This window comes from Vespula vulgaris, chromosome 2 (assembly GCF_905475345.1).
Source record: "Vespula vulgaris chromosome 2, iyVesVulg1.1, whole genome shotgun sequence".
Taxonomy (NCBI): domain Eukaryota; kingdom Metazoa; phylum Arthropoda; class Insecta; order Hymenoptera; family Vespidae; genus Vespula; species Vespula vulgaris.
In genome coordinates, this window is record NC_066587.1 from 18,452,171 (window position 1) to 18,473,184 (window position 21,014).

The window sequence follows — 21,014 nt, forward strand, 5'->3', positions numbered from 1 at the left end:
TTTCTCTGTCGTTCTTATCGAAGGACTCCCGGTTATGCTATACAACAACAACAAAAAACTTGCTTCAAGCAAATATTGCGGGGTGTATTCCGTGTGTGGGTAATTTGTCATTCAACAAATGTATTATTAATATGTTCACGTAGTTGCGTGAGATCAACCTCGGACTACTTGTGAATCATTGTATTTCGCGCGATGATTCTTCTTTCATTTTTATGTTTTCTTTTTTTTTTCTTTTTAATCGTTTTGTCGACATGCTTGTCGCGCCGTTAGTTGGTATTATTAACATGCTGAATACTCTGTGAAAAATGTATTACGATATATACATACGTACACAGACATACATAAATAGTCTTAATCTCTTTTTAAAGACTTTAGCTGATTTAATTTTTCAAACGATTGTCATCATTTTTAACAAGAAGAATTCAAAGATTAATAATATATCGTGTTTATTTTTCAAATATCTCTTACTTCCTCTTATCGTTCTATTTATACGCATACGCATGGTACATACATATCGAAATCAAGAAATGTAATGACAATGTTATTATTGATACACCGAAAAGATTGACTTACCGAATTTTTCGTAACACGTGTGCGAGTTTACAAACCCTCTATCGATTGTAAGTAGCTAAGGTCAATCGTGCTCGGCCAACTTTCAGTAGTGCGACTATGAATGCGGAGACGAGCACTCGATATCTCATTGTTCCTTTTTGCTATTCGATATATATATACGCTACTACAAGAGATAAGGCTAATCTAATTACTTTTATCTGATTTCAACTTATTCTCTCATTTATTTCTCATTAAATTTTTGAAAAACTTTACGATTTTTGCTAGGGAAAAACAAATCGTACCTCTAAACGCTTCTAATTTATTCAATGCACACACTATCTTTCTTGTCTAATGGGACCTTCCTAGAATATCATTATTGGGACGTCTAACAGAGAAAGGGACGAACTAAATTTCGTTATCGACGAAAGGGACCGAACGCTTTTAATCATTAGAACGAGTAATTATCGATGATAACAGACGATAATAGGATACTTTTGTAACATTTCGGAAAACGATGATATTTTCTCAAAACGATAATAATCTTGCGAAAAATAATCATTTCGGTCAAACATTATTTTATATATTTATTTATCTTTTATTTTCTTATATATTTATTGTATTTTATTTTTCTTTCATATCGTAAAATCTTCATCTAACTATTGCAAAAGATAAACAATATAAGAAATTTGATAATACGTATAAAAGATAAATAAGATACAATTTTTATAATTTTTCAATCGCTAAATAAAAATTTATTTATACACAATTTTTTATATAAATAACATTATATGTATGTATATTGTGTATATATACATATATATATTTTTTTTTTATGAATAGAAATGATATTTGTATATAGGAAAAAGAACGTTGATAGGCTCTACTCTTTCAATAATTCGTTACTGACTCGAAGATAATGATTTAGGATTATAAGGAAATGTTTACCTTTATTTTCCTTCGTAAAAGAGGAAAGTGAGCGAACCGGTCTTTTCAGGTAGGATTTACTGTGACGCTAACTCTGTTGCAAATGATTTATTTTATGTATTTCAACGAACGAAGGAACGATCGATTAGAATTTGTCAAAAATTTTCCTGTATATGATCTCTCTAATCTCTTATAAAATTCTACGATATACAATTTAATGATTGAGAATTAAAATCAAATCATTTCTTTTTTTTCTTCAATTAAAGTAGACTCGAAAAAATCGTAGATAAGAAAAGAAATTGGAAAAATTTATCATTTTCTGACGATGAATAATCGATAGATGACGATTACGTAAGATTTTCGTCCGTAGATATATTAATTTTTAATATTGAATCATTCTTTCCGATAGATCAGAACGAGTAGCTGAATATCGATTAGTGAATGAAAAATCAGACAATTTTTATAATTTTTCGATCAGAATGGAAAGATAAGAACGTCGATAGATGATTTTGTATATTTTATCTTGTATTTGACTTGGTGTCAATGACTTTTGCGAAGAGATCTCCAGGAGAGGAGGAAAACGTGGAGAGCAGAGAATGTAGAGATAAAAGGAACGTAAAGAGAGAAAGAGAGAGAGAGAGAGAGAGAGAGACAGAAAGAAATAAAGAGAAAGAGCTAAAGAAATAGAGAGAGAGAGAGAGAGAGAAAGAGAAAGCGAAAGAGAAAGAAAGAGTGAGAGCGAGAGAGTGAGAGAGTGAGAGAGTGAGATAGAGGGAGAGGGAGAGAGAGAGAGAGAGAAATGTTAGAAAAAGAGAGTAGGAGGGAAACAAAGGTGGGAGAAAGAGAGAAAGAGAGAAAGAGAGAAAAAGAGAGAGAAAGAGAGAGAGAGAGGTGTCAGAAAAAACGAGTAGGAGAGAAACAAAGGTGGGAGAAAGGCGAAGAGTGAGTTGCAGGGTAGGAGAAGGGAGAAAGAGAGAGAGAGAGAATGTTCCAGGGGACGTTAGCGTTCGCCGTGATTCCGTTCATCCGGTTCAGTCACACCGCATCACTCCGGTGAGCGTAATCGTTCTCCTCTTTGCGTTTTTAACTCGGCTGCTAATTTTCCTTCATCTTTATTCTCACTTTCGGTTTTCGGCACTTGTTATTAATACACACACACACACACACACATATATACCATAGACACAAATACGCACACACAGAACAGTGTTTTTAACTCGAATTTTTTATTTTCTACATTTCGCTTATCGGACCATTTTAACGTGAAAAGATCTTTTCGATTTGACGTTTCATTTGACATCTTTCCGAAAGTAACATCTTCCTTTCTCGTCCCTTCGATAATTTTGACGTTTCCGATTCTCCCATTGATTTGACTTCGTGCGTGTAAACTGATGTTAAAAGGGTGAGCTGAAAAGTATATAGAGTAAGTTTTAACTTAACTTCGATAAGTTCTGATTATTTTCGAGAAATTGTTAGAGAAAGTTTTTAGATGGAGAACTTTTAAGATAGTATTTTCGTTTTGCGTTGTCCCTTATGTTTTGACACGTCTGAGTGTCAAATTTTCTTTATAATCGGATTTCGGCCGAAACAAAATTTCTTCATCGTCCTGCGATAGATCCTATCCGATATTCTTCTTTTATTTTTCTTTACTAAAGAAAACTCAGCCAGCAAGAACGTTCGTCCCAATTCTAAAGAAGAAAATAAAGGAACGATCATGAATGGATTATCTAAACAATGTATCACCGATGAGAAGTCGATCAAATTGAAGAAACCCCATCCACTGAGGTCCATTTCTTGGAATAAGAATATCGAGGAAGGAGATTTAGATGTTCCTGGAACGCCAAGAACACCTCGAACCTCGACAACGCCAGGTATATCTACTTTCCTGGATTTTTAAAACGATTTTATGTCAACGTTAAAATCAAAATCATCCTCCTTCTCTCTTCACACTCGAGGAAATCGAATCTTTTGTTTTTTCAATCTGTCGTTTTTTTCTTTTTTGTATCGTTAATGTTTCCTGTGTAAATCGAAAGATATTTCTCGACCTGTTGCGCGTGCAGTTAAATTACCATAATTAATATTCAATTGCGCTCAAACTGTGTATCATAAAGTGCAAATGATTGAAATGTTTATTTTCTTTTTCTTTTTTTTTCTATCTTGTTTTTTTCTTCTTAAACGGAACAATTCCATGCAAGGAAATTTGTATTAAATTATGCAATTGTTAAATAATAGCAATATAATGTTTAAATAATAATTTCATAGCCGATTTTGAAAACAACGTGACTATGACTTCTCTTTGTCTCTCTCTCTTTTACATTATTTTTTTAGTTTATACGTTGGTCTTAACAATTATCAATCCGAATGTTATAATCATTTGATCCCTTTAATCGATTTTAAATCTTTAAAGAATAATTATATCTTTAATAAATGATTAGACCAAGTATCTAACAACGTCAATTTAACATTATCATTAAATTTGTTTTCTATTCGTAGATGAAACGATGTTTAAGATAATCGATTAAATAATTATAGATAATTGATTTCTCGTGGATGAAGTACGATCAAATGATATCTATCAAAGAAGCTGGATCTAGTGGAATAAGAAAGTAATGACTAGTATTCATGGAAATAAGAACGAATCGATAATTCGTTTATAATACTGTTCGCGATTCGATTCAACAATTTAAATTCGTTTCTCGATACAATCTCGTATCTTCGATATCTAATTGTAAGAATATTCTGAATTACTTTAATTCTTCATCGTTTCTTTACACGTATAAAAAATAATTATTTCGTATTTTTATACTTTAATATATCGTCTTCGATCTATGATCGTTCAATCGAACGAACGAATATATCAATGACTCTAATGAATCATTAACAAAGCAACAATTAATCGCGAAAGATGATTTACATTCTTTTTATCTTTTATCGCTGATAAATAAACGAAACTTGACCTCGAATAACAAATTGCATTTTCTTCGAGCAGACAGTGAATTGTTGACATTCGATTCACAAGCGTTAAGAAAAAAAAAAATAAAATAAAAATAAAATAAAATGAATAAATAAAAATAAAAATAAAAGAGAATGTAAAAAAAGAAAAATAAATAATGAACTGATCTTACGAAAGCAAATGATCGTTTTCCTATATAATGAGACAACATTTTTTCCATGATAAAAAAAAAGTCAATATTTAATCGTTCTAACCACCCGTAGATCGAAGAGCGTCATTGTGAACCCGTGAGTCGTCGTCATAGGTCGTGACATGCGATATAGAGCCGATATTTATGCGCTTATACGACATTGCCAATTGAAAAAAAATCCGAAGATGGTCGTTTCGTAAGACTAGAGAAAGGGAACTATCGAGAGAAGGTTGTGTACAATCAGATTTCACGTTCCGTTTTTACGCTTTCGTCGTACGAAATCATAAAGAAAACAACGATATACTTCGATATAATGCAACCGACCAAATCGAATCTTAATTCTGATGTAATCTATATTCTAGTGTGTGAAAGATCAACCTAAAATTTTCTTCAATGTCAAATAACAAAAATCAATACGCACACACGCGCACACGTACAAGCGTACACACACGTTATACTTTCATTTGGTCAAAGTGAACTGTCCAAGAGTCTCTAGATAAATGAATTAAATCGATTCTCGCGTCGATCATCTTATCGATCGTTTAATCGATTGTTATGTCGGTCATGTCATTGAATGTCTCGAAAGTATCAAATGACTTCCTAGAAAGTACGATCCAATATGTTTTGGAAAAACATTTATTGTCAAGCTTCTTGTCCGTTTTATCTTGCTCTCTTGAATATATTATTATCAGAGTGATATGTATTTTGACGGAGTTCCGTGATAAATTTCTGACGCAACGACATTAAATTTTGCTTGCAGGTCACGAAAACTGTACCTTCCATCATGATCTTGAATTGGATCATAGACCACCTACGCGAGAAGCTTTGCTACCAGAAATGTCAAGGAGTTACAGATTACTTCTAAGTTCACTAGGCGAGGATCCTGATCGGCAAGGACTTTTAAAGACACCAGAAAGAGCAGCCAAAGCGATGCTCTTTTTCACGAAAGGATATGATCAATCTCTCGACGGTAAGAAAAACGTTTTATTTTTCAATGATACGAACATAGAATATATTCTATGGCGAACGAGCAAAAGAATATATATATAAGTGAAATTTTGATAAAAACATTGTCTTATTTTACTTATATCGTGTATATATATATATTTTTTTTTTTTAAGTTGACATGAGTTCACATCGAACGACAGACGCACACACGCACGCACGCACGCATATGTTATCAAATATTTTCATTATTAAAATCTAATATTGGATTTTATATTGCATTTTAATTTTATCACTAAAAAACAAATAATTTCGCATGACTTATGCTTTTTTGCTCCTCTGTCAAAGAATTATAGGAAGGATAAACGATGTTTTCTTAGAATCAGATATTTTATATATATATATATATATATATATGTATATATGTATGTATGTATGTATGTATGTATGTATGTATGTATGCACTATGCATTGCTTAACATTCGTTCACAGAATTCCGTACCTTATTAGAAATCTCTGGTTTATCGGCAATCGTTGCAGGAATCGTTTTAACTTCCGAGTATCTTCTTTTTTTTTTAATTTTAAAAATCATTACGAAACATATCGCCATTTAGATTCACGGCCAACAAGAATGTTGGAAATACGTTCACTTCTGAAATGATACAACTGCTCGGCCGACTTTGACATTCATCATCTACTTCGGTGAAAGTGGTTAACGGAATTTAAAATATTTTTTTAAGAAGATTCCTTTCTGTTCCTTTACACTGTTATCTTTTCTTTAGCTTGAATAATTATTAGCGAATAAAATAAAAGGAAGGACTCGAAACGAAATGAAATATTCAACATCCATATAACGAAATGATAACGATTAGAGATTGACTTGCATATTTTCTTTTTTTTTTTGGTTTCTCCATTTTTTTCTTAATCCTTTCTCTCTTCTTACAAGAATCATTACAAGAACAAAAAGAACGAGATATCGAACAGCGTGCACTTTTATCTTGCAATAAAGTATTGTATTTCTTTTTCTTTTCTTTTCTTACCTTTATCTCGCTGACGTTACCCCGTCGGATGAAAGAGGAAGGAGAAAAAGGGAGAACGAGAAAAGAGGGTGCGCGTACCTAAGTGCGCCTTGGAGAAAGAAGGGAACATAAAGCTTTTGATATAAATGCTTTTCAGGGACGTAGTTACAGTTGCGAAAAAGAAAAAGAGAGGAAGAAAGAGAGAGAGAGAGAGAGAGAGAAAGAAAAAGAAACATTTTGCTTTTATACTTGCAATTAACTTAATTTTTTTTTCTTTGATCCTATAATCTCGTTCGATTCCTACAACTTCGTGTAATTTTGTAAATGAACAAAATTTTGTCAAGATTTAAAAAAAATTTTCTTCGAGAAAGTTTTTAATAGAAAGTAATGTTTCAATTTATCTTCACTGATTTCACGAATTAATGTTTTGATTGGGTGAAAGAGACTCGACACTTTCCTAACAAACGTCAGACAAATTAGTATGGCCATCGATCGAGTTAAGTTCTCTTCTCTCTCTCTCTCTGTCTCTCTCTCTCTCTCTCTCTTTCTCTTGAGTAGATATAGATACTGAGAGAGAGAGAGAGAGAGTTTAATTCATTTTACGATTCGAGTACCTCTTCTATGAATCTTTACGAGGATGCTCTTCTACCAGTTCCATTCCCAAGATAAGTTATCTTCTCAAGTTAAAGTTATCTTCTTACGATTTGATAAATATTAAAGGAGAGAGACACGTTAGATTATTTTTTAATATGAAAGTCTTTGTTCGATCTCATCTCTGATAGCGTAATTTCCCCTAAACATTCGATCCTTTTTCATTAAAATCGAATTTTACGCGTGTGACGTCGATCGGAGATTGCACGTTCTCGCGTTTGACATCGAAAAGAGGAAAAAGATGACAAAAAAGGGAATTAAAAAAAAAAAATAAAATAAAATAAAGTAAAACAAAAAATGAAAACAAGAGAAAGGTAATTGAATTTTGTTAAATCGATAATAAATATATTAACGTCACGTAAATATTAACGAGATTAATATAAACGATTTTCAATGAAAATACGATCGTTTGAATTTCGTTATCTTCCATTGTTAATACTTAACGATTTTTATTGTTTCTAATACAATTACCGAATGCAATTATTCAAGATATCTTTTGTAAAGGGATTCTCTACTTGGTTGAACAGAGGGCGAATACGTCCATCGTTGTCGGTCATTGCGAAGGTGTTTCTTGTTAAGGTTGCCGTGGAAACCATGGAGAGAGAGAGCACCCTCCATTACCTACCTCCCAATACATACTAACCACTGACACACCTATTCACCACCACCGATTCCCACGTTATACAGTAAGTAGGTCAATATCGGCTAAATCACAGACTAGAAACACGAGGACCTTAACCCACGTCGCTTATACTAGAATCTTTTCTTTCAATTCTTTGAATGAAACATGTTCTCTCTTTTTCTTTCAGAAAAATAAATTTATGAGAAGGGGGGGGGGGGGGGGGGGGAGAGGGAGAGAAATGACAAAAAATTTACTTAAAAAAGATATTACACTTTTAATGCACGAATAAATTTATATCTTTTTTATCTTCTCACAGATGTTATTAACGATGCCGTATTCGACGAAGATCACGACGAGATGGTCGTAGTTAAGGATATAGAAATGTTCTCTATGTGTGAACATCATTTGGTTCCCTTCTATGGAAAAGTATCCATCGGTTATCTTCCCTGTAAGAAGATTCTTGGTCTCAGCAAATTAGCCAGGTAAATAAAAATAAAAGAAATGACATTAAAAAAAAAGAAAAAAAAATTAGAAGAAAAAGTAAAGATAGGAAAAAGATAAAGAACAAAACAAAAAAAATACAAGTTAAGAATCTAATATCCTAGATATTTGAGGTCATCGTTATTTAATAAACATTAGTCAATGACAGACGTCAACACGTATTATTATATATAAATGTTTTTTGCTTGTTTGCTTTTTTCTCTCCTCTCGAATGGATTAATTATCTTAAAAGGGTTAATGATGTTCCTCCCTATTGATCTGGAACATTGTCGAACAACACACGTTGAGATACCGTAAATACTTTCACGTTATGGTGATCGCTCGAGCGAGTAGTTGATTTACTCATTAAATTCAATCTTGAGTAAACAATCGAACAGAAGTTTATCCTAATTAAAATAAATATTTACGATCAACGAGGGATCATTATTTTTGCTAGATATTTTAGAAGATCATATCATGCTTCAATTTCAATAACAAATTTCAAATAACTTTCTATAATTTTTGATTGCACTTCTTCTTCACATTTTATTTTATTAGTTCTTATCTTCGCCGCAATTAGATAATGATATATAATTTTGTTCAATCGTTCAATTGTTCACAGAATCGTAGAAATCTTTAGCAGGCGTCTTCAAGTTCAGGAACGTCTCACAAAACAAATTGCAATAGCAGTTACGAAAGCTGTGGAACCTGCAGGAGTGGCCGTTGTGATCGAAGGAGTGTATGTATTGTATATCTCTCGTATATATGTATATATGTATGTACACGTAAACACATATACGCCCACGTATATATATGCAAGCAGACATAACTTTGATCTATTCTAATTACTTTTTTATTTCTTCATTATCGAATATAAGAATAGCTTTCACGTTGTGTCATATGTTTGAAACTCGACCTTCGGATTTTATAAAAATACTTAATTGTATTTGAATATTTCACAACGCGGAATCGATTCTAAGCGTTAAGTTGTAATAAAAAATGAACCAGGTCGAATCGCTCTATGTTTAATTCTGGTTCCATTTCAACGCACTCGAGGCTTGGGCAATAGTTTTCGCAAGGATTAATCTCACGTACGAGTTCAACCTTGGACTAATTATTTATATTATCGTGAAAGAATTTTATACCTTCTCGTACACCTAAACGCGTTACCTTTGCTTATTGATGATAGTATTAACATTAGTAGTAATAATAATACCTATTTATATTTATACGATTAATAGAATATTTACGTAAAGATTATTAATATTTATCCAACTGATGTTACATGGAAGCAACAATTTTTAATTATCAGATTAATAATATCTTTGAATACGCCTTCTCCTCATTTTTTATTTTTCTAGGGTGCGGAAGCGATTAATTATCTGTACGATCACGTTTAATTATTCATCGATAATCATATACCGATATCTTCCTTTATATAAAGTATTCATTCGATTGTACGGTCGTACGATATCGTTCTAATTATGCATTCGCGATTACCGGATTCACTTATATACACCGACTAATATATATTACTATACTCTCGTGAAAAAAGTTGAAGGTTGAGCAACATCCGGTACATTAGTTAGGTAATGTTAGAAGATTAGAAAAAAGAAAAGAGTGTAAACTTGTTCTTTTTCTCTCTTTTTTTTTTTTACGAACAAAGATATAATAGAAAAAAATATTAATGAAATTGTTTGTTTGAAAAACGAGATAATGTGACGTATCGATTGGAATATAATGAAATAATTATATTCAAGAAATTAAGACTAAAATTCAATATTTTTTATAAAAGGAAAGAAATAGGAAAAGAGAGTTATGGATATATTATTATTAATAGATATTTATAATTATAAACTTATTAATATATTTTTTTAAATATTATATATATATTATATATTTTATATTATTATTATCATTAGTATTCTATAAAGATAAAAATGATACAATAATAATTATTATCGAATAATGATAAAAACGTAACTTTGTCTTTTTAAATTTCAGGCATATGTGCATGGTAATGAGAGGCGTACAGAAAATCAATAGTAAGACCGTTACTTCAACGATGCTCGGCGTTTTCCGTGACGATCCAAAGACTCGCGAGGAATTCCTCAATCTTGTCCATAGCAAATAAACGCGAATATCTTTAGGGAACTCTTATTTGGCGTTCCTTCATGATCATTATATCGGTCTTCCTATTTATGTGGTGTCGTAGCATTCTTTTTTAATATCTTCTTTGCTAACTCTAAACTCTCCTTCCAAAGTTTCTTTGCTCAAGTTCAATCGAAACGTTTGCGATGAATAATGATCGTTCTAAAGATCTACATAACAGATCTTCCAAAGTGGAATATTATTCTCAAGATTTAATCGAAGATGTACATACAAGAAAAAAAAAAAAAAAGAAAAAAGAAGATGACGTTGACACGTTTACAAAAAAAAATGTCGGTTTCTTCTTCTCTCAACGAAATTCATTTGAGAGTTCGCGAGTTTAAAACCCAACGTGTTCGAAAAAAAAAAAAATAAGGACAAATAAAAAATACAATATGATGTTTGTAATAGCATTTGCAATCGATCGAATAAGAGAAACATGGTTTATGGTCTGTGTTGTCAGATGTTTAATAAGAAGCCTAATATTTTCTTCTAATCGTTCGAATTTGCAAATAATTAATGCATGAACGAATGAGAGAGAGAGAGAGAGAGGAGAGAGAGAGAGAGAGAGAGAGAGAGAGAGAGAGAGAGAGGAAAAGAAAAGAAATTTTGATCGAAATCGAATAATAAACAGAACAATAATACATAGATTGATATATATATATGTGTGTGTATATATATATATATATATATATATATATATATATATATGTATACACATATTAGTAACGATAATATGCTGCTGGTACAGCAAATTTTTGTTCGACGTTTTGTAGTTATTTTATATATCGTTGATTTGTTAATTTCTTTTTTTTTTTTTTTAATTTTATTTTATGCCTTTTTTTTAATAATAATAATAATAATATCAACGATTTGCATACTCGACATAATTTTCGTTGTTTTCACGTGTAGTTTATTTTTTCAATTACGCAACGGTATCATTGAAAAAAAAAAAAAGAAAAAAAACAAACAAACTGAAAGAATACTTAATGACAATAATTTTTTCAATAGATAGAGAATCTAACTTATATATCGCATTCACAATAATGAAAGGGTACATGTTGCAATATTATTTCTTGTAAATGTCATTGATTCGTATGATTATTGTAAAACATTAAGATCAAATGTTTTGCTATTCAGAGTCATGACATCGTATGTGAGTACATGTAATGTCATGATAGTATCTTGACATAATATTTCTTAAATATACTTTAGGAAAATGTAACAATAACAACAACAACAATAATAATACTACTACTAATAATAATATTAATAACAATAATAATAATAATAATAATAATAATAATAATAATGAAATAATAATAATAATACATTTAAAAGACCAAAATATTGTATAATGCATTAGTCGATATACGATGCTCAGCCATGCATCGTTATCGAGTTCTGCAGTGACTACAAAGTTTCCATGAATTTTTTCTGAAAATTATCATTTTATCTCTTGACTCATTAAAAAATAAAGCGTGAAAGGAAAAAGAACATGTATATTAAAAATTGATGGCGAGTATATTTTTGTTCGTGTGTGAAGAAAAATCGCTTTGAAAACATATGGAAAAATGAAAAAGCTATAAACAGCATTAAAGGGATATTTGGTGCCGAGCCGGTTTACGTAGTCATATTTTTTATGCAAATTATCCATAATTTATTTTTATATAATAATGTTGATCAATGATGATAGTAGTTTCGATAGAAAAGAATTAACAAATTCGATGGCTGCTTTATTCGCAGAAAAAAATATATATATATATTATATATATACATACATATATATATATATATATTTATATTTATATAAGCTAATTTTATAAATCGTTGCAAAATTTGTAAGATCGATAAATACACAAATCGATTCAATGTATAAGGTAGAATTTCATAACTTTTTTCTAGCCAAATACAAAAAAATAATTTTTAATTTTAACAATATATGCACGCAATTATCGATCTTTCAATATCTTGCAATAATAGATTGGATGTTGTTGTTATTAAGACTCGACCAATTAAAGTTTGGTAAACCTTAAGCGTCTATTTTATTTCTAATCGATGTAGAATCGAAAAGAAGGGACATATTATCGATTATTTATGAAAAAAAAACGAACGTTTAATATTTATAATATTTTTCTGGTGATATATATATATATATTATATAAAATTATATTTATATTTTAAATCGATTGTCGCTCGTCAATCTCAATCCTTTCCATTATTGTACAGTAATAATAAGACAATATATTATTATATAATATCATAGTCTATGATATATTATCATAGTCTATCTATATCTTGAACTAGGAGGTATTTCGATCTTCTTCATAATCGGTGAACCACATGGACGTGGAGATGGTCTTTCGTTTGATCTACATACATTTTCGGCGTCACCCTGATGCAAGAGGAAGTACATGCTATTGTCGGAATTTTGTCGACTTTTTCCTGAAGGACAACAAGAACTGGCACAGAGTTGTTTGATCATAGAATCGCACTGATCATATTTCCAACTTTTTCCATTTTCATTTTCATTTCCATTTCCATTTTCATTTCTACATCTATTACAATGTTCTTTGTTCGCTGAACGTGCTGGACAAGGCCTTTTCACTTTTGTAGGACATGGAACAGTTTCTTCGCTAAATTCATGAGAAACAAATATATCAATAATAGAAAAATAATTTAATAAATAAATTGAATCGAATAATAAAAACTATACCACGGAGGTATAAAAGACAGTGGACAAGGAGCACAAGGACTACAACATGGTATTGGAGGACAACGTAATACTCTTAAAGCTTCTACATTAAGAGACGATACTCCACGTAATAATGCTCGCTGTATAGCATTCTCATAATCAATTTTTTCCTTCATCAGTCTTTCATTTTCCTTTTTAAGACAATCAATCTCACATTCCATCTGCGTTGAATTAATAAAACATATCGAGATTATATTTTATTATATAATAGAAATGAATTAATACGAATTTGCAAATATGATTTAGACTTATATATACCTCCATTTCACGTCTCTTTCTTTCCTTATCCTTTTCACGAGATTGTATCTTTGTAGCCCTCATTTCTTCAACCTTTGCGATTCTTTCGATCGGTTTTTCAAACGGTTTTTCAAATGGTTTTTCGATCGTTTTTTCGATTGTTTTTTCGATCGTTTTTTCGACCGGTTTTTCTGTTAACTGTTCTCTTGGTCTTTTTACTGTTGGGGTATCTTCCGTTATTTTTTCATGAGGTTTCTCTTTTTCTTGTGCAACGTGTTTTTGCTTTATTATAAATTAATAAATTTTTATATGAAGCATGAATATAGTAGTATTTCAACTATTACGTATAATTATATATATTTACATCTTTGTTTTATAGTAAAATATATTTAAAGTGTACAGTAAAGATATTTATATTATTATAATAATATTTAATATGATTAAAATATTATATATATATATATAATTATTGAAATGGTAACATAGAAAATAATAACTTACTTGTGCCGAATGGTTTTCTTGTACAATACGATTTTTTGTAGCCATGCATTCAGCTAGCTCTTGCTTAAGTCGATTAATTTCAGCCATAAGATCTGCGATCTGTTTATTAAGCTCCCTTATTTTATTCTCCTTATCATTAATTGCACATATCTGTGATAACAGTTCTGCTTGTAAACGTTCTATATCTCCTTTGCAAATATCTAATTTATTTTGTACTGTGATACTCCATTGTTGAATTCTTCCTAGTACGTCGACGATCGCCAACTTTTGTTATATACAAACAAACAAAAAATCGTTTTACTTAATATTTATCCTAATTAAAAGTATTTTATTTATATCTCTATGTCTGATTTCTTTATGCCTACAGGATTCAACCTTTAAACCGTGTTCGAAGTTCTCTCCTAACGTTGCTAATGCTTTGCCTGCATCTTGAAGATTTTGATGAGCATAATCAATTATTTCATTGATTTTATTATCGCTGTAATTATCGTTATTATTATTTTTTTTTGTATAGAGCCCACAGAAAGTATGAATAATATTCAAATTACCTTATTAAATGTGATGCACAAATGCAGCATGGACCACTTGGCAAATCAATGTCATTTAAATCAGATTTTTGTTTAGGGTATTGCTTAGAATGTTCTTCGTGATTGCTTTTAGAATTTTCTATGGTTGATTCTACGACAGGTTCTATGGAAGCTGTAGGTGGTTCTGTGGTATGTGTAGGTTCTATGGAAGCTGTTGCTTCTACACTATTATTTTCTACCGAATTTTCTACACTTTCTTTGATATCGTTATTATCCGCTCCACCGGAAAGACGTTCTCGTTTTATAATTTTCATGTAATTAGATTTGCAATTAAATCTGTTTATTGACTTGGAATTAGTAGACAAATCATTCGATATTTTACCATCGTCACTGATCGAATACATAGCTATGTTATTAAATAAATTATATCATATTTCAAAGTATAACACGTACATATACCATGTATTAAATATCTCTACAAGTATAGAACTTACTGTTTTTACATAATCTTAATGGCATTTTTATTTTTTAATAATCGTAGAAAAATCAATGCGTTACGAATGATTTACAAAACTTGTTAATTTTTGCGCAAATTTATCTAGAACATTTTACCTTACGAGGTTATAAACAAAAAAGATTACATTAACTGTTCAGAAAGTTACAGCATTTGTTTTTTGTTTTTCTTGCTTACAAAATTTTAATTAAATTTATTAACGATTTTACATGGAATAACAGAGATATTTTTATATGTAAAGCAAATAATATATCATCGAAATTCTTATCTACTTTATATACTTCTTAAGAAAGATATATCTAAGTCAAAATTATTCTTCCAGATGTAAAATGTTAATATTGTTATCTTAGATGATTCATATATTAATCTTAGGTTTAATCACTCAACTGTACACTGTAGCCAAAAGAATTGTATTTTGATATAAAAAGTTTTTTTTATATCGAACCATGAGAATAATTCAGCTTATTTGTACATTATATTACACATCGTCATTCGAATTCTTGACAAAAATAAAAGTAGGAAAGATTTATCTATAGTAACGAATATTTTTCTTAGTGCACCATTTTTATACTAGTAACAAACTTTATCCAATATCGTAAAATAACATTATAAAACTATTTTCTTTTGTGTACAAATTGCACACCATCTGTATGATTGATTTTTCAATTTGATGTAATAAAAAATTCGTGGAAGAAGTTTCCATTGAACTTAAGAATAACTGTAAACATAAGATGCATTTATACATAAATTTAAATGGACTTTTTAGGTGGTGGCCTAAACACGCCAACTACTACAGCATGGTCCCTTTCATAAGGTTCTAACGTGATTTGTTCTTGCGGTTTTAATTTGTCAGCTATAAGTTTCTTCACTTCCGATGCAAATACTGCTTCTGGTTGAGCAGTCGAATCTATGCAACTTGCCTAAAATCATATTAAAATAAATAAATAAATAAATAAATAAATTACGGACGGATGAAACAGTATATGTATACACAAAAACAAACCTTAATTGAAATAACAAAATGACCTCCATTTTTAAGAAAATACTGAGCATTTAAGGCTACTATTCTAGCTTGATCTGGCTGTGCTACATCTGCAAATATCGTATCTACCATTCCCATAAGCATTCTGTACTTGTGAGGATGCCTAGCATCTTCTATTATAGGTATAATATTCGTCCTTTTCTTGGCTACATTTATAAGATCTCTTCCAGATCTGTGTGAAAATTCTACTGCATATACAAGTCCTTCCTAAATATAAAAACCATAAAAATAATTCATATAATCAATCCAATTTTGTGAGAGAAAGCATATGCATACAAATATGAACATTGTATGCATATTTTTTCTAAAATAAAGGAATACTTTACTTTACTAAAAAAATATGTATGTAATTATTCTAGCATAACTTCGACACCAAATCAATGATTACAAATCAATTTGGCTCTAATGTATGCATATATCGATATTCTATTTAAATGATTTTTTTTTAATATACAAGAAAAAGTTCTTACAGGTCCTACGACATCAGCAACGTGTGAAACAGTAGTTCCCGATGCAGCACCTAAATACAACACTTTGCTTCCAGGAGGCATATGAATCTGATCGACACCTCCAAGAATAGCAGCAGCCAATTTAGATCTGAAGGGATTCCATACTCTGTACTCAATTTTTTCCCCATTTTCTCCCTATAATTTATATATATTTAAATATATTTTTAATCATACATTCATATCGAACTTTTACTAAATATTTAGTAAATTATTACCTCTACGCTAATTCTTTTTTCGCCATAAACTTCTGAGCCAGGTACCAGATTTAAAGTAACTAACGCGTCTTCTTTTCCTCTAGCAATAAACACTCCTTCATGACGATGAGGTTCTATAATAACAGTCTTGCCTCCTTTAAAACCTCCTCCACCACGACCACCTCTTCCACCGCGTCCTCGTGGAGTACCTCCGCCTCTTCCACCTCCTCTACCTCCTCCCCGGCCACCTCCTCTTCCAAAACTACTGCCTCCGCGGCCACCACCTCTTCCACCACCACCACCACCACCTCTACCACCTCCACGACCACCTCCTCTACCTCTAAAACCACCCCCTGGTGAAAATCCTAAAATTATAAATATTAAAATAAAATAAAAATATGAAAGAGTAATTCATTGTGAAAAATTTCTAAGAAATATATTTTCTCAAGTAATTACTTTATATTTAATAAATTATATAACGTACATTAGATATTGATTACTTATAATTTACAGTTATTTCATTGAATATTATTAATGCATCAAATAATAAATATATTAGTTAGAATAATAATGATTGCAATCAAAAACAACATTCGTAAATTTGAGGTTACCGAATACAACGTTCAAAATAATTTCATTACTTAACTAGATTTTCGAAAAAAAAGAAATAACATAATAAAATTGCAGCATCAATTGTAATTTACCTGGTTTCCCCATATGAGTTATGTCTTTATTATCACTTATTATCGAACCTAAAAACTCGTTCTAAATACTTTCTTGCACACGTGCGTCACTGACGCCGATCCGGTACGGAAGTTAATTTTTATATCGAAAACTAACTTCCGGGACAAACCAATTCGATTATCGATACTATGTAACTACTATCGAGACGACGTTATAGCATATATTTTATCCTGATTGTACACGTAAATTATATATATATATATATATTAGAAATTATATAACATACATAACATACACACACACACATACATACACTACTGATCAAATTAGTATTATTATTTTATTTATTGTATATGAAGTTATTCTTATAAGTCAATTTAGAATTATCAGAATTACAGAATAGACAGTACGTTTATTTTAATTTTATATTTATTATATATTCAAATTATATATCGCTATACTTTAACTTCTTTCGGTTTTATAATTGGTAATCTGTATCTTCAAGTAAGTTTCTGCAAATTAAATCATACACACAAACACACACAAATAGTATTAGAATATTTACTGCAAGAATATAAAAATCATATTTGAGAATAACAAATTGACACTCACATTTCTCTGAAGTGTAATTTTTCTGCTGTTAATGCAAGCTTTCTAATATGCCTAATTGTACTTGCAGCAGCAATTTGTACTTCTGGATCCTCCGAACCGATCAATCGTAACATGTGCTATGAAATATAAACATTACATGTATATATTGATTGTGCTTAATGATTCCAAATTATATGTATACCTTTATAATACCACAATTATGCATGGTTACACAGTTTATAGGATCTTTACTTAAATGATACATCGCTATACAAACTCCTTTAAGGACAGCCTTGTTCTTACTATTCATATAACCAACAAGAGGGGCAACGGTTTTAAGTTTACCGAACTCAGAACTATTATCACCCCATTCGCAACAATAAGCAATAGCTAAAGTTAGGTTAGCGCGCAAATCTTCATTTTCCTATAAAAAAATAAAAGATAAAAAACAATGAAGTTTATAAATATTAAAAAGTATAAATTTTTAATAATTGTAAATTAATATTAACTGTTTTTGCAAGACAGGCTAATTTTGATACCACTCCATGATCTGTTAATATACCAAGATTTTCAGGATCTAACGCTATTACAGCAATTGTAGCGCAAACGGCACTGAGTACTTTAGGATTAGTACTATCCAAGAGACTGACTGTGAGTTCCAATCCACCTACAAAAGCTCGCACCATTTCAGGAGAATCTTTAGCGTATTTGATGCATGGGACTAAAGCAAGACAAGCATTTGTCTTGATAATATCGTTGGGATGTTTTAACAGAGACCATATTAAACGAACCCCGTCTAATTTATGTCCAGGATCATTAATAATATCCATACATTGTGTATTTTCTGCACATTCTTTCATTACTAACGGTATATTTTGTAACAATGGTTCATAAGTAGAACTCAATAGTTTAATCTGTTTAAAATTATAAACTTTTAACTTCTAAGTAATCTTATAACTTTGTAATTTGCAATACTATACATATAAAGACAATACTTACTAACTTTGGTAATCCCTCGTGCGTTCTTAAGATATCTCTATTTACGGGATCTTTGCAACATTCAGCTAATGCGCCAACTACATTCGATAAAACATCTTCTTCTTCGTTTTCTTGAAGAAGAGGAACTAGAGATGCTACTAAGTTGTTTTGATTAAATCGTTTTACATTCTCTGGACATACAGCACATTTCCAAATAGCACCTGTTACGGCGACTAATAAATGTTTATTCGCGTGAACATTCTCATCTCGTATAAGTTTACATAAAGGATCTAAACCACCAGCCTCTCTAACCATATTGCTAGTTATTTTATTTACTGCACATTTGAATATAGCTAAGGCACAGTTTTCTTTCAATTTCATATCTTCATTTTTCAAATGATATACTATATCCGCAATAATATCCATTTGTTCAAAGGAGAATCTGCACACTGCCTAATATTTTAAAAGTATTAAAAAATGAAAAGATTTATGATTATGATATTAATATATATTACCAGATCTGCACACTGTTGCACCGTTCCCATGATAGGAATTATTAAATTAGTGTGAACGCTCTTTAAGAAACGTGCCATAAGTTGGACAACTCCATGCTTATGAAGTTCTGCTTTAATTTTTGGGCTCTTTGCTATAGAGTTTAATACTTTAGCACCACCTATAGCAACGCTAATTAACTCCTTTTGAACATTATTTAATTCATCAAAAGAATGAAGAAGGACGTTATCTGGTATATCCATAATGTCTAGCTATTAACATGCAAATTATATATATATATATAAACATATACACACGCATAATTAAGGCTAAAATATACAATAGATTAAAATTACTATTAGAGGTACACCACCACGAATTCTAATCTGTTTTCTAGCTTTTCTTACTCGTGCAATAATAGCCATAATTTCAGCAGCTAGTATCTAGTAAAGAAAAAAAATTTGTTGATAAAATTAGTGTAAATAAATTTCTAGAATAGTTTCTACAAATGAATAAAACTAACTTGAATGTCTCTAACAGGATGTTTTAGTAATTGAATGAGTGATGACACAATACCATAATCAATAAGAGCACGACGCATTTCACCTGAAGTGACTATTAGTAGTAAGACTGATAAAGATCCATTTTGACATTTCATATCTTTTGTTTCCAAAAGATTAACCAAAATTTCCAATCCTCCTATTTTTTCTATAGTCTTTTGGATTGCCTACATTTATACAAGGAAATACAAGTGTGTGTGTGTGTGTGTGTGTGTGCATGTGTGTACATACATACATACATATATATATATATATAAAATTGTAACATTTAATAATAAAAAATTAATAAGATTAAAAACTAACTCTATTTGTAAGATCATAATCTTTAAGTAGACATAAACTTATTATGGTAGCCGTTTGATTTCCAGCTTTCATATATTTTATTAGCTTTTGCATAATCCAGAATTCAGAGGAAACATCCGACACTTCAGTTTTCAAAAATCTCACGTCGTCATCTCCTTCAGATTCTGGTTCGTCGTCTGAACTCTCATCCTCCTCCTTTTCCGTAACATAACAAATTTTTGGACCAAAGGGCTCTCCAGTGACTATAGATATTAATGGTTTCTGTGGATCAATTTCTGTTATCTCTGATACATCTGGTTCAAATCTATTAAAATTCAAATAAATTATGTTAATTAAAAATATTAATTTATATAAAAAATATTATATATAAAGAGTAGAGAATATGCATGTTATTAAAAACATTACTCAGGTATAAATGTGTTTGCTGCAGTTTCATCTTTTTGTTTTTTTGGTGGCATTTTGTTGTACTGTGTGATATTTTTTCTTAATAAATTAAATAATTACAATATAATTGTGTCACTGTCATATTGAAAAGCAATGATGTTTAAAAAGTTTTTAAAGAGCATGACACATTATTAACGATAAGTATAAACGAATTATTGATCAAACAATCGTTCGATAGACGATTTACATAAATGGTCGG

The 21,014-nt window shown here is 30.5% G+C and overlaps 4 protein-coding genes across 7 annotated transcripts; 1 reads left to right on the forward strand and 3 right to left on the reverse strand.

Annotated features, from left to right (window-relative positions):
- Positions 1 to 2,236: 2,236 nt before the first annotated feature.
- LOC127072579 (GTP cyclohydrolase 1) lies at positions 2,237 to 12,673 on the forward strand. Of its 3 annotated transcripts, none has more exons than XM_051013094.1 (6): positions 2,237 to 2,878; positions 3,132 to 3,347; positions 5,380 to 5,589; positions 8,173 to 8,338; positions 8,959 to 9,075; positions 10,341 to 12,673. In XM_051013094.1, exons 2-6 carry the CDS (start codon positions 3,191 to 3,193, stop codon positions 10,468 to 10,470), a joined length of 780 nt encoding a protein of 259 aa, XP_050869051.1. In that variant the 5' UTR covers positions 2,237 to 2,878; positions 3,132 to 3,190; the 3' UTR covers positions 10,471 to 12,673. The 3 variants fall into 3 exon arrangements, with proteins under 3 accessions (XP_050869051.1, XP_050869050.1, XP_050869052.1); XM_051013093.1 differs by having other exon boundaries at positions 2,239 to 2,899; XM_051013095.1 differs by lacking the exons at positions 2,237 to 2,878; positions 3,132 to 3,347 and adding an exon at positions 4,893 to 5,226.
- Positions 12,674 to 12,746: 73 nt separating this feature from the next.
- LOC127072565 (centrosomal protein POC5-like) lies at positions 12,747 to 14,924 on the reverse strand. The gene is made up of 6 exons (XM_051013073.1): positions 14,526 to 14,924; positions 14,353 to 14,455; positions 13,978 to 14,241; positions 13,498 to 13,758; positions 13,201 to 13,400; positions 12,747 to 13,120 (listed from the first exon to the last, which is right to left on the reverse strand). Exons 1-6 carry the CDS (start codon positions 14,906 to 14,908, stop codon positions 12,772 to 12,774), a joined length of 1,560 nt encoding a protein of 519 aa, XP_050869030.1. The 5' UTR covers positions 14,909 to 14,924; the 3' UTR covers positions 12,747 to 12,771.
- Positions 14,925 to 15,024: 100 nt separating this feature from the next.
- Positions 15,025 to 17,594, reverse strand: LOC127072577 (rRNA 2'-O-methyltransferase fibrillarin). Its single transcript, XM_051013092.1, has 5 exons — positions 17,468 to 17,594; positions 16,785 to 17,128; positions 16,531 to 16,704; positions 16,022 to 16,267; positions 15,025 to 15,938 (listed from the first exon to the last, which is right to left on the reverse strand). Exons 1-5 carry the CDS (start codon positions 17,478 to 17,480, stop codon positions 15,768 to 15,770), a joined length of 948 nt encoding a protein of 315 aa, XP_050869049.1. The 5' UTR covers positions 17,481 to 17,594; the 3' UTR covers positions 15,025 to 15,767.
- LOC127072564 (armadillo repeat-containing protein gudu) lies at positions 17,007 to 20,903 on the reverse strand. Of its 2 annotated transcripts, none has more exons than XM_051013072.1 (10): positions 20,777 to 20,903; positions 20,372 to 20,675; positions 20,032 to 20,235; positions 19,865 to 19,951; positions 19,532 to 19,780; positions 19,038 to 19,469; positions 18,548 to 18,952; positions 18,241 to 18,462; positions 18,060 to 18,175; positions 17,007 to 17,128 (listed from the first exon to the last, which is right to left on the reverse strand). In XM_051013072.1, exons 1-10 carry the CDS (start codon positions 20,827 to 20,829, stop codon positions 17,104 to 17,106), a joined length of 2,097 nt encoding a protein of 698 aa, XP_050869029.1. In that variant the 5' UTR covers positions 20,830 to 20,903; the 3' UTR covers positions 17,007 to 17,103. The 2 variants fall into 2 exon arrangements, with proteins under 2 accessions (XP_050869029.1, XP_050869028.1); XM_051013071.1 differs by lacking the exon at positions 17,007 to 17,128 and adding an exon at positions 17,813 to 17,959.
- Positions 20,904 to 21,014: the final 111 nt, after the last annotated feature.